General features: G+C 33.3%; 1 protein-coding gene across 2 annotated transcripts in view; it reads right to left on the bottom strand.

The window, feature by feature from the left end:
- LOC144840060 (integrin alpha-9-like) overlaps positions 1-15,357 on the bottom strand; it is a 38,867-nt gene extending 23,510 nt beyond the window's left edge. Inside the window, exons 1-7 of one of the 2 annotated variants that reach the window (XM_078695720.1) lie at positions 15,046-15,357; positions 13,950-14,035; positions 12,195-12,474; positions 10,127-10,254; positions 8,089-8,195; positions 5,965-6,088; positions 3,430-3,564 (exon numbers count right to left, since the gene is read on the bottom strand). In XM_078695720.1, the coding sequence (XP_078551846.1) occupies positions 3,430-3,564; positions 5,965-6,088; positions 8,089-8,195; positions 10,127-10,254; positions 12,195-12,361 (661 nt within the window). In that variant the 5' untranslated portion in view covers positions 12,362-12,474; positions 13,950-14,035; positions 15,046-15,357. The remainder of the gene's footprint in view (positions 1-3,429; positions 3,565-5,964; positions 6,089-8,088; positions 8,196-10,126; positions 10,255-12,194; positions 12,475-13,949; positions 14,036-15,045) is intronic. The other variant, XM_078695719.1, reaches the window with a different exon arrangement.
- Between the last annotated feature and the right edge of the window lie 369 nt (positions 15,358-15,726).

Genomic DNA, 15,726 nt, shown 5'->3' with positions numbered 1-15,726 from the left:
GTTTGTATGTGACTATTTTGATTGATAAAACTCCAGGCAATCAGTCCTTTTCACTGATTAATAGTCTTAAACAGTTTAAATCTCTACAACATTGGTCATTTATCACAATCACTAATGTGTAATTAATATTATTTTTCAATTTAATATGCACTTCCTATGTAAACAGTTTTCATTTTAAAGATTTTAATGAATTACTTACTGAGCATAGGTCAAACCAAAGGTTGTCCATATGGAATCATTAGGAAACCAATCATTTCCCATGATTGTCAGTATAGGAAAAATTAAATTCTCATTCAATTGGGTTTATAACAAGGTCAAAAAAGAAAGTTGACAGAATCAGTTGACACTGGTGGTATTGTTCATTTCACAAATGTACTATATACAGTAGGCTTACACCGACACACAATACGCACTTTCTGACTCGCAACTCGCACTTTTACGACTCGCAACTCGCACTTTCCGACCCGCAACTCGCACTTTCCGACTCGCAACTCGCACTTTCCAACACGAAACTCGCACTTTCTGACTCGCAACTTGCATTTTCCGACTCGCAACTCGCAGGAAAGAAACCCTAAAAAATATTAATATTAAAACAAAGATTGTTTCCAGTTATTTTTTTCCATTTTTTTTTTTTTTTGCATTACTTCCATAACATAATAGAGGCTTGATCCAAATTGCCATGTTTTAAGTTCCTACCTATCTTGTATTTTCCTTTATTTTACTTGCTGAAACTGTTAAATAGGGACCATGTCAAAATCAGTAACTATTTTTCACTGCAATAACAGTATGATTTTAGTTCTTTTAATGTTTTATAGTAAGTGGTATGTTCCCTTAGTACAGTAGTGTTTTATTCAATCAAGTATCCTTAATCTATCAATTTATATCAGCATCAGAATCTTATCGTTCTTTCCTAATAGTAACAGTAAATGGATGTATCAATCATGTTAATAAACTTTATAAATCACTGGGTAAACATTATATACTTCACTTTCAATCGGAGATCAAATATCTGTACAACTATGATATTCATAAACAAAATATTGCCTACAGCAATAAAGGAGGGAAGAGAAGCAGGGGAGAGAAGGGGAGTGTTTCCTTTTCATCTTTTAAGTTTAAATTTCCTTTTTCTTATTTTGTTTGTATTTGTATTTTGTTTAAAGAGGAGGGGGGAAGAGGAGAAGGAGGGATAGGAGGGATAGAGAGGAGTAGGGAAGAAGAGGATGGTAAAGCAGGATGGAGGGGAAGATGGAAAGAAGAAGCAGATGAAAGAAGGCAAGATAGTGGAAAGGAGGATGAGAGGGAAGAATAAGACTACTGTATGAGGGGAAAGAAGGAGAGAACAGCCTTGCATTCGTTGTTAAACTGCTGGACCTCAACTGAAACATTCAAGATACAGTGACTGCAATTGATTTTTTTTTATTTGACCTGGATCATTTAGCATGAGAAATCTTTTGATTCAAAACAAACATGACACATCAGATGATTTTGTGTCAAATACATAAATAGATCAAAGACAATTGAGATTAAAGGTACAGGAAACAAAGAGGCTTAATGCATTTCCCACTACTCTGTATAGCAAAGTGCCTTTGGTGACAGATATGTGACATTGGTACCTTGTAGTACACTCTTAAACATCTTATTTGGTCATAGTTGCATTTACATGCCAAAATTATTTTAACAAACTATTATCTAAATAATTGGAATTGAATGTGCAATCGAAAATGTCTAAAAGTTTAACACAACCTTTTTAAATTTTTGATTAATAATACAGTAGCACCAAGAGAATGTCTAACTACTTTTTAAATCAACAGCATCTCATTTCAACTAAAGCATCACTAAATAGTAAAAGAATATCAGAATGTTGCTAGAGCAAGTGGTATTTCAACAGTCTTTCTACAGTATGATAACTAGCTCTAATTATTACGTAATTTATTCATACTAAAACAAGTAATGTGTTTTACTGTAGAAAACGCACACACAAACAGTGCATTCTAACAATTTAATGATCAATGGTTTAGCAATTTCCATTGTATGCTAATAATATTAACACTAACATTTTGTCAGATGGCAAACAGAGAACAGGTACATAAGTCTCAAGAGAATGTCTATTAAAGTCTATTAAATACCAATGAATATTAAATGCCCAGGGCATCAATAGGCAAAATTACGGTGGCCTATAAGTGTCACGGCAACTTTCAAAAAATATCACGGCAATTTTTTCAAAAAAAGCCACGGCAATTTGAAAAAAGCCACGGCAATTTGAAAAAAGCCACGGCAATTTGAAAAAAGCCACGGCAATTTGAAAAAAGCCACGGCAAATTAAAAATAAAACATCACGGCAAATTAAAAATAAAACATCGCGGCAATTTAACAAAAATACCAGGACAACTTAAAAATGAAACACTACGGCAAATTAGTATTGAAACACCACGGCAAATTAATAATGAAACACCACGGCAAATTACAGAATGCCACGGCGGAAGTGAGTTACCACGGCGGAAGTGAAACCTTTGGAATCTTCGATTTTTTCTGAGGTAAGTAATTATTTGTGCATTGATGTAAATATTATATTAATTTATTTAACTGCAGCAGTTTACGTGTTTATTGTACTCTTCTTGAACTTTCTAGGCCGGGCTAGACCATAGGCCTAATTATTACAAGGTAGGCCTAGGCCCTATAACATTCTACAATGTTTTAATATATTTACAGTAATCTGTTTTTTATATAACAAGTTTTTTTTACAGTAGACCTAGCTACTACTGTAGGCCTAAGGCCTAGGGCTAGTAGTTGGCATAGCTAGGCCTAGTGCAATAAACACGTAAATGCTGCAGTTAAATATAATAAATTAATATAATAATATTTACTTCAATGCACAAATAATTACTTACCTCAGAAAAAATCGAAGATTCCAAAGGTTTCACTTCCGCCGTGGTAACTCACTTCCGCCGTGGCATTCTGTAATTTGCCGTGGTGTTTCATTACTAATTTGCCGTGGTGTTTCAATACTAATTTGCCGTGGTGTTTCATTTTTAAATTGCCGTGGTATTTTTGTTAAATTGCCGCGATGTTTTATTTTTAATTTGCCGTGATGTTTTATTTTTAATTTGCCGTGGCTTTTTTCAAATTGCCGTGGCTTTTTTCAAATTGCCGTGGCTTTTTTTGAAAGTTGCCGTGATATTTTTTGAAAGTTGCCGTGACACTTATAGGCCACCGTACAAAATGTTTAGATTTAACCAAAGTTTGACAAAATGTCAAAAATGTTTTTTACTTATACAAGAGAAGAAAAAAGGTTATTAAAAAGTACTAGTTAATAAATGTTAGAATGAAACAGTAAAAGTACTGCAAGTCCAGATTTCAAAAAACAAAAATAATTTATTGTTTTTATAATACAATTATTCTAGGTTTGTTATAAAACTAGGTAATGCATACCTCTCCAAGCAAGTGATCCAACTGCTCCAAGGATGAGAGTGTTGCCATCAATTGAATACTCAGCACTGAATCCAGCCTGACACCAACCATGCCATGGAATGCCTCTTCCATTTATATCAGCTTTGATTTGTGTTTCTGTACGATCAAAGAAAACAAAGAAAATTAAGGTAAAACTACCCACTAGAGTACATAATTATCATGAGACAAGTTTCTAAATACAAAATCACATGTGATACTGGTTTACCCTAATCTTAACCAACAATACAAATTCCTATGATACAGTTATAACATGTGAAAAACATGATACTGTACTATGGAACTTTCCTAATACAACACAACATATAGAACATAGAATCTGATGAGGACCATTGCAATACAGATCAATTATTAATTAACATGTTCCCTTTTGAATGTACTGTAAAGTACTTTCAATCGACTTTCATCTTATAATGTTACTTTCTATTTTATTCAAGTGAACTGTGTTACATTTGTGTCAGTATTTATTAAATGTATAGTACTAGTTGGTATGGCAACTGTTACCATATGTGCCCTCTAAATATCAAATTAAATACAAGATTAAGAGTTTTCCTATATCTTACTTAGCATCTTACTTCCAACATGGATATCATTAGCATTAAATGATACGAGAAATACAATTAGAAGGGAATACTTGAACAAAAATCTGTGCTTTATTCTGTCTAGTAGTACTGCTCTAATGTACAGTACTATAAGCACTGCTTTTTGAATGACCTAAATTCATTTCATGATATTTTTCAGTTTGGATCATCACCACATTCCATACTTGAATTGGATTAAAGGCTTCAGTAGGCTACTCAAAAAAGCTGGTGCTTCAATTGGCGCAGATCAGAAGAACTATAGAAAATGCACAATACATGTTGGTTTACAATGTAATTGTTACATACAGAACATTAATTATTAACCTGTTTTGTGTGACAGAAATGTTTCTACAAGTTTGCCATTTGAATGACTTAATCTGTTGAATGGAACAAAATTACTAATGTCACATGAGTATGTTTGAGTTCATTCAATGGAAGGAATACATTTCAATAACAGAAAGGATTTCTACCATTGAACTACAATATCAGTATTAACACTTATTTGTTTGTTTAAGGTTTAATTTGTGAGCCTAATATTATCTCCTTGGTCTAATTATTCAAGTGACTATGTAGTAGACAATGGGATGCTAAAACCTAACAACTATGCTGTTTCTTTTCAACTTTACTACTGTGAGAACAGGTCACAAGAACCATGTTTTGACAAAAATGTGATAATGACATGAAATTTACTGAGCCCTAACAATGAAAACCCACAATTATACTGTCTGTCTCTGATATCTATGATACTTAATTAAACAATTATTGTGAATTCTAATAGTTGGCAGATTGCCGAATATTGCTAATTAAATTATTTAAAGAGAAAAAATACATTTGTACAACATTTTGTGTAGACCTACTAGAATTTGTGGATTAAATGAAAGAAATATTATTCAATTAAACTATTTTTTAATATGGACTATTTTACACTAATATTTAAGCAGTTTTAATACTAAATGTTGAAAATGTTGTTCAGGACAGCCTGGCATTGTGTGGGTGGTGAGAGATATAAGCAGGCAGAACTAGAACTACAGTACATTATGCTTGAGATTATAATTACAAATTGAGTGTAAATCCATAAGACTTTCTATTTAAATGCAGTAATTTACTATGACTGTACAAGACAGAGTAAATCAATTGGTTATCTTTTGACTATGAGCTTTTTACGACAATCTATCCCACACTGTGTACTGCATTACATTTTTTACACCCAGACTCAGTGTACAGTACTTTCAGTACTGTTGGGGGCTAGACTCTGGAACAATCTGCCTTTACAAGAAACTCGACATCTTTAGGACAATTTCACTTCTAAATACTTTTTGACAGCGCTATGAGCAATGATCAGTGGAATGGCGCTTAAAAACTGGAAAGATTTATTGATAATACTAATAGATGAACTTGATCTAGGATTAGTAATAAATAGTGTGATTGACTATAAGGACTTTGTATTTCTTCAAACACCAATTTTAGTGGGTGAAATAAACGTCATTTTCTTCAGAGACAGGTCTAATGATAGTGTTGCAGTTTGCAACACAAAGAACGATTATTTAGGGCTTTTTCAACTTTACCGCTAATGACGTATATCAACGAGGTCAATGTTTTGAAAAGCAGTTTCCCTTGAGAACAAAAGTTTAAAAGAAACGCAATTGAAGGGCACTAGATTAACAGATACTAGTTCAGGTAATTAGTATTTATCGTTCCTAATATACACTGCACACACCAAACTAACATACATTTTTAGTGTACTACTCACGTGTAGGTTAGGGTTAGGGCGCTTCAGATATTTAGGTTGATTATTTAAGGGTTAGGAATACTAAAGTGTATTCATGCCTAGGGTTAGTCATTATAGTGTTGTGTTTTTGGTTTTTTTTTTTTTTTGCTTTTTTCATCAGAAACACATTCTTAGACATGCTGTAGTTACCTGTGAGACATGGCCTTATCTTTTCTACTGTCATATAGTTTAATGCTGAATCTAACTTGTAGCAGACACCATTTGGTAGAATGGCATCTGCATAAAACGTGTTTGCCCATCGATGACCACATACCTGTTGAGAAAGAAATACATGAATCAATATCAAATTATGATTATTTGGAAGCGCTAATTTTTTTTATTTTATTCGGATCGGATTAATTGAATATAAATAATGAATAACATTCATTAACTTTTGAATTAAAAGTTTTTCAATGCAGGCAGTAGATAGGTTTGGGGGAGATTGACTTTCTGTGTGTGGTCGGGTGGTACTGTTTTATCTTGTATGCATTGCATGTCTGTAATGTTTTGCAAGTTACATAGGCAATTTGTGAAAAGAAGAAATTATATAATTTCATTTCAGAAAGCATACTAGTTATGATGAATATTCACATTATGTTTTTGTCTATATAGTATAGTGACATAAGGAAAAACAAGTGCACATACATGCGAATGACACAAGAGGAAATACAAGTCCACGTACAGTTACAGTATAGCTGTATAATAGAGGAACACTCTAATTTCCTTAGTCTAGCTATTCTTAAAATAGAGTATCCATGCAAAGGCCAACGTGATGCTATTTAAACTAGATATACAATAGTCTGCTCTTTATTACAAAAATTTGATAATAATGAATATTTTAGCATTGTGTTATTATGAATTACATTGTATTTGTATTATCATATCATGTTCTAATAAGAAAATTAATAATTTTCTTTTCAAAAAATCACAAGCCTTGTTATTTTGTATGTACATTAAAGTTAATTTTAGTTTGAATATTATTTGCTGTTTTTTCACAAATTCACAAAATTTTGCATAATAGGGGTGAAATTTATATTCAAGCGTTGGATTAAAATTGGTCATATATGGTAGTATTATGGTACTTTACTATTTTGTAATTAAATTTCTTTGTCAACTACCCAAAAAAACAATGTAATATTCTATAATCTCACAGTGATTGCTGTCTCAGGATACATGTACTGAGAGCTGACCATGGTCATTGAACCAATGGGACATGGGAATGTCCTTTTAATTCATCTGTCTTCACCATGGCCTTCTTCTATCACCATGATTTCAAATACATGTCATTTTTACTGGGCTATGAAGTTTGCTCACCATTTTCACAATGACTAATACAAACAATTAGATACTCCTTCATTTTGTATAGCATGGAAACAGTTAGAATTATTTGGTTACTGTAGGTACTTGGCCATTTCTCTCGACAGAGATAGGTACCTCTATCTAATTGTTTAATTTCATATGGGTGTAGGTTGTGCTAAAACAATATTAAAAATCAGGATAAATTTGTTCATACTGTAGAAGAAAAATACTGTAAAACTTTGAAAAGAAGACCATGTGCTTCTTTTTTTTCAGTACTCTTATATGGGTTTCTTTTCGAGATGGGTTGACCCTATCTGCATTTAACTAATTACATAGGTGGATCCAGGTGGTTTTGGCAGCCGACAAATTAAATGCAAAACTTAGGACATTAGCATTCATTTTATAATTTCTACTGTACCATCACCCCAAGTATGTATGAAGTTTGACATTAAACTATACTACTTTAATAGTGTCAGTCTCATAAAATAAAACATAGGAAAATCTTATTATTGTTGAATGTCAATAGTGATTGTCAAATGTCTACAATTCCATGCTTTCCATAATGATCATAATTGGTTGTAAGGTCAACAATTTCCTGTAGGCTATTCTGCTGCAGCTTATTAGCTGAATAGAAAACATAAGTGAAAATGTTTTAAATTAAAATCTCACCAAATTGGTGATTATGTTTATAATACTGTTAATTGCTATGTGTATGTTTTGTATATGCTGCTTTTAAGGTTTGTGCATTTACTAGACATAGGTGAAACAGTAGTACTGTAATTAAGAAATCATTGGTACAAAAGTGTTCTTTATGGCACAAGTATGTGATCTTCAATATAATATAGGAAGGAATGTTACAAACGTTATCTTTTTGAAGGCATGGGTCCATCAGACTTTAGGAAAATATGGATACCATCACCATCTACCACACACATTACGATACATTTTTGTTTCTCAATAAATGAAAAGACTTACTGCAACTCTTCCAGTAAATGGTTCTCTTGTTAAGGATGACCCCAACCATTGGTTGTCTTTCTGATCCTGAACCAATGGCCTCACATCATATGTAGTTCTTTCATTGCCTTGAAAACAATAAGTTTGTTAATGTTAGCGATTGTCAGTCAGATGTTATGATAATGACGTAATTGTCTACTTTAGACTGCTGTTATTTTCTTTTTTAGTTCACCAGTCGGTGTTTCGATTTTTGTGTTTCAAGCTCATGTATTTTAAGTATGAAACACCATGTGTGCCAAAATGTTAATCTTTTCACAAATATTAAGCAGTACATTAATGCAGAGGCCGGAAACCCTTGGTTTTGGCAATCTAGGGCCTTCCAACACTGGGGAGAGGGTTAGAGCAAAGGTAATACATTAAACTTGTTTAAAAAGGACCACGTCTGTACTAGGCCTATTGTTATATTTGTTTTTCCTTACTGTATTCGGAATTGTATTTTTTTTATGCACTTCACTTGTCAATTGTATCCCACATACGACCCCCGGGAGAGGTGCATCATGTGGTGCGTCATACCTTATGAATACCATGACGCTTGACGCACCCCTCTGCGCCAAAAAAGTGACTTACCTTTAGGTGAACATGGTGCACCCTGGCCCATTTTGAAGAACAATGAATGACGCATTGTGTCTTGTGACCATGTTGTTCATTAATATGGTGGATTGTAAAGTGACGGACATTTGACAGTTACACACTCAATCATTGTTTTGATGTGACATAGCTATGTCACATCAAAACAACCAAAAACAAAAAACAACAACAAAAGCCTAGGCCTACCAACATTTAGATTTTTTGACTCGTGCATCAATAATTATTTGTAAATGACGCATCTATTATGACGCACCTCTCCCAAGGAGGGTCGTATAGTGGGTCATACAATTGACAAGTGCATTAATTAAATCTGGCTTGTATAGGAAAAGTACGCCTAGGCCTAGATAACTAATATTTAGCGGGGTAGCTACCGTACTGTAGCATAAAAATAGGCCTAACCCGCTATTACTAAACGGGGAACAGACGATCGGGACCACGGACGATCGGGCCCAACGATCGGGCCCAGAAAACGTGGTCCCGATCGTCTTCAGCGTTGGGCCCGATCGTCATACCGGTTGGGCCTGATCGTCCAGTGTTTTCAGAACCATGTTGGGCCCGATCGTCTTACCAGTTGGTCCCGATCGTCTTAGCGTTGGGCCCGATAGTCTTTTGTGTTATATAAAATAATGTGCCACATTTCATAATTTTTTATTCCTAGTGCTAGTGTCAACGTGCTAGTGTCAACGTGCTTTTCTTGCGTAATTAAGATTTTTATTAAAAAGGTTAATTAGTTTTTTTCTGATTTTATCATAATTTTCCCCTACAATAACACAACTGGTTTTAAGAATTTCTTATACCAATACTCTCGATTTATGAATAAATGTGATTGATTTTGATTGTTATTATTTTTATTGTGTTGTTTGTAATCGCGTATTATCTTTTTAAATTTTCCAAGGATATTTTGGGCCCGATCGTCTTGTTTGTTGGGCCCGATCGTCTCTGGGCCCGATCGTCTTTCACCCTTGATGGGCCCAATCGTCTCACGATTTCGGCCCGATCGTCTTGAAGTGGGCCCGATCGTCCGTGGTCCCGATCGTCTGATAACCTTACTAAACTAGCCTAGCTAGGCCTAGGCATAGTATACTTTAGTTAGGGCTAGCCTAGGCTAGCTATAGGCCTAGGTAGACAGTAGTAGGGCGGCTATTTGCTGTATGTGGCACCATGAACTTATATTACTACAAAGGAAATACCGACGGCAAAATAAGTAATGTCTTTTTGTGCATAAACAAAATGCACCGCCGCCGTTTGTTTTCACGAGAGAGAGAGGGAGGGAGAAAGAATAAAGAAGAGAAGAAGAGAAACAACAAAAACAAAGTTGACGTGTTTGTTTGTTGTTATATTGTTCACTCACCTATTTTCAAATAGGTGAGTCTGGTTAAGTTTACAAAGTAGAATCGTTTTCAAAACTCACCAACTAAGTCAATTTGAACTTGTCTGCAATACTGTCTCCCTGATGACACATAGCATTTATATAAAGCTCCTGGTTTTTGTAAAGATGGTTGATAAATAGATTGATCTTTTGGTGATCCTACCAATAACCTATAAAAGTATCAAAAACACTATATTATCATTACACACTTATTAATATTAAAGCACAACTCATAGTCTTTGATAGAAACTGCAGGTCGCCATAATTAATATTAATTTTCTCAAAAGTCAGTTCAAACAGTCATCACAATTATTTTTTTTACTTTGCTTTATAAGTAACAGGTGCAATCTATCATGTAAATCAAATCCATTGTCGGCAAATTTTTTAATGAATTATGCCGTCGTGCAGTCAAAAATAGGTCTTGAAGACCAGTATTTGAGCACAGCCTAGTAAGACAAATTAATAAAATAATACCCGATAAAAATGTGCATTTTGCAATTAAGAAAAGATCATAACAAATTATTAAGTAGGCCTACACTTTTTTTTTCTGATGACTGAAGTGCGCATGGACTTTCACTTTCACTACTCATTATTTGTAACCTTGGGATTACAGAGACGCTAGTGGGTCAATAATCCTATCTACCCCTGGCGCCTATTCAGAGATCAATATAAAAAAAGTGGTCATTCCGGTGGTCATTTCTTTCTGTTTTATTTGAGACTAGTTCGATTTTGTGGAAACAGATAATAATATAAAAACGAATTTAAGTTAGGGAATCAGGGAAATATTTTTATGTTCCAGGCCAGTATAATATTATTATAATCTATTATTGAAAAACGAAATATTTACTGGGGTATGTGAAAGGCAATGAGCAAAGAAGACCAATCAATACCTAAACGTATAGTCTATAGTGATTAAAATTAGAGAGCGTCTTATTTAATGAAATTATATTTTAACGAAAAGTGTTCCCAATAGACTTAAATATTTTCCGATACTATATCATTTTGAGTCTGACTAACATTATTGACCTTGTTTCTTAATCCTATAAAATTGCTTTGACGATCCCGATAATGTGTATTCGAAAGAACATCATGCAGTTTATACAAATATTAAATCCCAATGTTCTTATCTCATGATAAACTATTTCCTACACCAATACTAGTTATAGTAATTATTTTATGCAAACGTTTTCGGACGTGTCAAAACGTTAACAGTCCTACGTCGTATAGTCACGAGCTGACTTGTCTAACCTTTATAAAACTAAGTAGTATCACCAAGTCAACATTTTCTTACTTCTGCTGCTCGATTCATCATATTTTCTTCAAGAGTAAGCCTATTCTCTATATCGAAGAAAAAACAGGGGGTCGAGCACCTACTCTAAAGTCTAGTCAATCGTATGGGGTATTAACATTTTAAATGGTTATACATCTGAAAAATAAATAAACCACATTAATGTTTACCTGAGTAGGTCTACAATGAAAACGATGTATCCATGGCTACTACCCCACCCCACCCGACCCCCCCCCCCCCCCTCCTCCTCAAATAGAGTGAGGAAATTCTTATATACTAAACTCTATAATAAAAGTGTAAAGCAAAGAGGACATGATCCTACGAGTTATGAACTTTCGATTCAAGTCAAAAACAAGCCTTGGAAGGTATTTGTTTTAGGTATAAAACCTATGTTTAATTGTTTAGAACTTCTACATCATAAAGCCTCTGTTTCGTCAAAAAAAGATAAACCTTTCGAAAATCCTAAGAAATGTCACAGTTATTCCGAAAGTGTTTACAACTTAGTCATCATAAAAATAACAAACGATAAAACTAACTCTTTACCCACGCTAGTATCTATAAATCATTGTTTATGCCAATTTAACTTTATTTTGCAAGAGTGATAAAATAAGATAAAATAACTGTTTAAATTGGCGAAGCTTCAAATGGTTTCGGTTGTTTAATAGTAAACCTATTATTGGTACAAACGTTTATAACGATCAGTATACGATTCACTCGTTCTTTTTCTTCCCTATTCTGTAGTATTCGTCCGTTTAATTACTGCAGTCGTCGATTTAAGAATACACATATTTTGTTAGATTTATATCTATAGCCTAACATTACCATTTTTCTCTGGAATTCTCATGAAGCATAACTGTGTAACCAAAATGGCTATTAGCTGGTCCATAATATATCCATGGGTTTCGTACATCAATGTTAAATCCAATGGCATATGTTAACAAATATAAAAGTATCGATAACGAAAATAGACGCATAGTTAGCCCTTTCATTATGATGTAATGAATGTTGTTGTTGTCCAATTACAGCAAAAATGAACGAAAATAATACAGTTGTCAAACTTGCAGTTGTTGATGGAATGTTTTATGATGCGGATTCTTCAATTCTGAAATAAAAAGACAAGGATATAAGGACATTCAATTTGGTGTCAAGCATGTGTGACGTAACAGTAATAATGTGTATCTTAAAGATATATTGTCCCTCAAAAACATGAAAAATGAAGATTAATTAAATCAGACTTTGAATAGGTTATTTTGTAGTTTTAATAAAAAACCGAAAAAAATTCACTTATAAAATAACATAATAAATGGTTAAATTCAACCAAAAATCCATTGGCTGGCAACCAATTTTGCCATTTTTTGCTTTAAATTACAGTTTTTTCAGGTAAATACATTTTGTTTAGATCCAATTTTTGGTCAAAGTGGATAACCATTATGTGACATTACAATGGCATACGCAACAAACAAAATGTTTAAAATTATTTTTCAGGGGGACAATACATCTTTAAACGATATATAACTATAATGCAGTGAGAAGGGGCTAACAAAGATTAGTTGGTTTCTAAACAGATTATAATGTTGAACAGACATCAAAATAAAGAAAAACCGTTATTGAAAAAATAATAAATGTTCAGTCTAGACAGAAAAGTTTGGTATATTAAAAAATGGCAATAAAAATAATGAATGTAGACCTAAACTTGAGGAAGTTCATCTTGCATCTTTTTCCAAATTTCCACCTTTTGACAGTACCATGCAATTACATTTAATTTGTCAAAGAAAAAAAAACAATTAGTCATTAAGTTCATCCATACAAGAAGTCAATTTAAAAAAGAAAAGTAGCTAACACTTAGATGTAAAGATTTTATTCCAATATAAATGATCAGAAGAAAATGTCGGGGTAAAAGAGATGTTAATGTTCCATGTTTTAAATTGGAATGTAGGCCTATTGTAATTTCTTTTTTCATTGATTCATAGATGTGTTAGACCTTTCGGTTTTAGAAGAAAGGTGTCTCTATCTTCTTTTGATGCTTTATGGATTGGATAATAACCGAAGACCCCTAAGCAGTTTGAAATTAGTTCAAATTTGAAAGCATGTAAATACCTCATTCGTGTTAAGATTCGAATTGAATGCTTTATTAGGTCAAGTGCTTAATTCGATTTAATTTCAATGCAAGATTTTGAGCAGTCTCCTATAATTATTTGACGTCGACGTGAGTATCATTCAATAGTAGGAAACACATTGGCCCATGCCAGTTAAATGATTAGCCTAGCTAATGTATGTGTAGACCTACTACAAGGTACAAGCGGAATATCTCTACAAAGATAATGATATAACAGTATACACAATATTAAATTCACGCAAAATAGATTTTCTTAAAAGGGCTTAATTTACACAAAAAGAGGTGTGTATCACCATGGTGGTACGTATTTTAACGCAAGCAATAATTAGACCAATCACAAACGATGGATCGATTATTATTGAGAAATAATATGTCCTAATGGAAAACAAGTGGTTAATGTTACATAGTGGTTATTTGGTATTGCCATGGACAAAATAAGTAAATGTACAACATGATATTACGTTAGTGGTTATGTTACGTTCGTAGAAGAAGTATCATTACCTAATACGTCTACGGTGATAACTTTCTTTGGATTTTTTTAGTTTTTCTAGACGAATTAGAATTTTATGACGGTATCATGTTGCAAATGGAAAAAACATAATTTACACCTTTTTCGTTAAAGTATGCAAAATGAAAATTAAAGTGTTAATAAGTACCGTAAACAATAAGGAAAGAAAACTTAAACCACATTCACATTATTAGAGTTAAGTAAGCCTTATAGTACAACATAGATTAGTTACATTTAGAAAAGATATACTACAACCACTCTGGTTATCTGTACTGTTTATTAGACCTATTTTAAACAAGTCTGGCATGTAGCCTATAACTAATACGTGCCGTACCTCTCTCCCCTAATAAACAATAACAGTGTTTTATTTATGATTATTTCAAACAGTATATGTATGCCTCTTTGCCTCCTATAGCGCAACGCAAGGACGTAAAAACTGCAACGCAAACGAGTTGACCAATAATAAGTAAATAGTTCGATATTTCATTGCTTGTGATTGGTCAAATTATACTTGTCCTACTGGACAGAACCAAGCTTTAAGGTACTATGAATTAAACTAGACGTGATGATCTATCAATTGTTGGAATATAGGTTTATGAAAACTAGACCCATACTAATAGAATGAACTAAACATATCGTCAATATGCCTGCTGCATTGACCCCGAAAAAATGTAAATGATTCAAATGTTTCTTATGATTCACTAAATTATACTCTATTGTGTTTGCCGACCTCTCTTTATTCTTGATTCTCCAGTTCTTACTAATACAACCATGGTTCAAAGGTAAGGTTAACACAGAAAAACCAAACTCCTCTTCCCCCAAACCCCCCACCCCCTCAACACAACCCCCTATTCCCTCACCACAACCCCTGTTCTGGTGCTTATTGTATCTTTTGAACAATGATTCAGTCGTACTGTACTCACATATGATTACTGGTCGACGATGTTATAATAAGATTGTATATAAAGCATAATACCAGTCAATTAAGGTTAACTTACAACGGGAACATCTAGAATATAACCTATTGTTAGTTGAATATCTGTACATACCTTTCATTACGAATACCGTGGTGCAGATTCTAGGCTAGTAAACATTGTAGAAACACTTCGTCATACTCCGTAACACTCTGTAGGTCAGTGAATCTGAATCACTATATAATCCCTTATAAATCAATTTCCCTGGTCAAGCAACCACACACAACTAAAACATTAACTAGTATGCTAGGCTTGTACTCGTTAATAAAACACAATGGTCGCATTACTCTCAAACTACTATCACAATTCCATGTAGGCTACAAATAATATCAAACAAATTGTTTTTACAGAAGTAGTGAGCCGTGATAGGAAAAGACTTTTTGAATGATGTCAAAGTTTGCCGGATGTGTCACTTTGTGTTCACAACGTAGTTGTGCAGAACGCTGTGCAGATATACTTATTTCATGAGAAATATTTTATTTGTACGCATCATACACATCTATATCCTGATATTCCTATTGTTCAATCAAAACACACGTGATGAAGGCATAAAGTAAATACTGATTATTATTAACGCGGCGGTTAACATTTAATTATAGGTATGTAAAATATATTATCTTACCTAGCCTAAAATGTAAATAAGAAACTCCTGAAATCTGATGTGCAGTTAAAAACTTCTTTGATTGTCACATTGTCGCCATATAAACACAAGCAAGCATTTGTATTAGTTAATCTCACAGATACTTCAATAGAACA

The sequence above is a fragment of the Antedon bifida genome, chromosome 4 (assembly GCF_963402885.1).
Source record: "Antedon bifida chromosome 4, ecAntBifi1.1, whole genome shotgun sequence".
Classification (NCBI taxonomy): domain Eukaryota; kingdom Metazoa; phylum Echinodermata; class Crinoidea; order Comatulida; family Antedonidae; genus Antedon; species Antedon bifida.
Note: the sequence above shows the minus strand (reverse complement) of the source record. Positions and strands in the feature narration are given on the sequence as shown.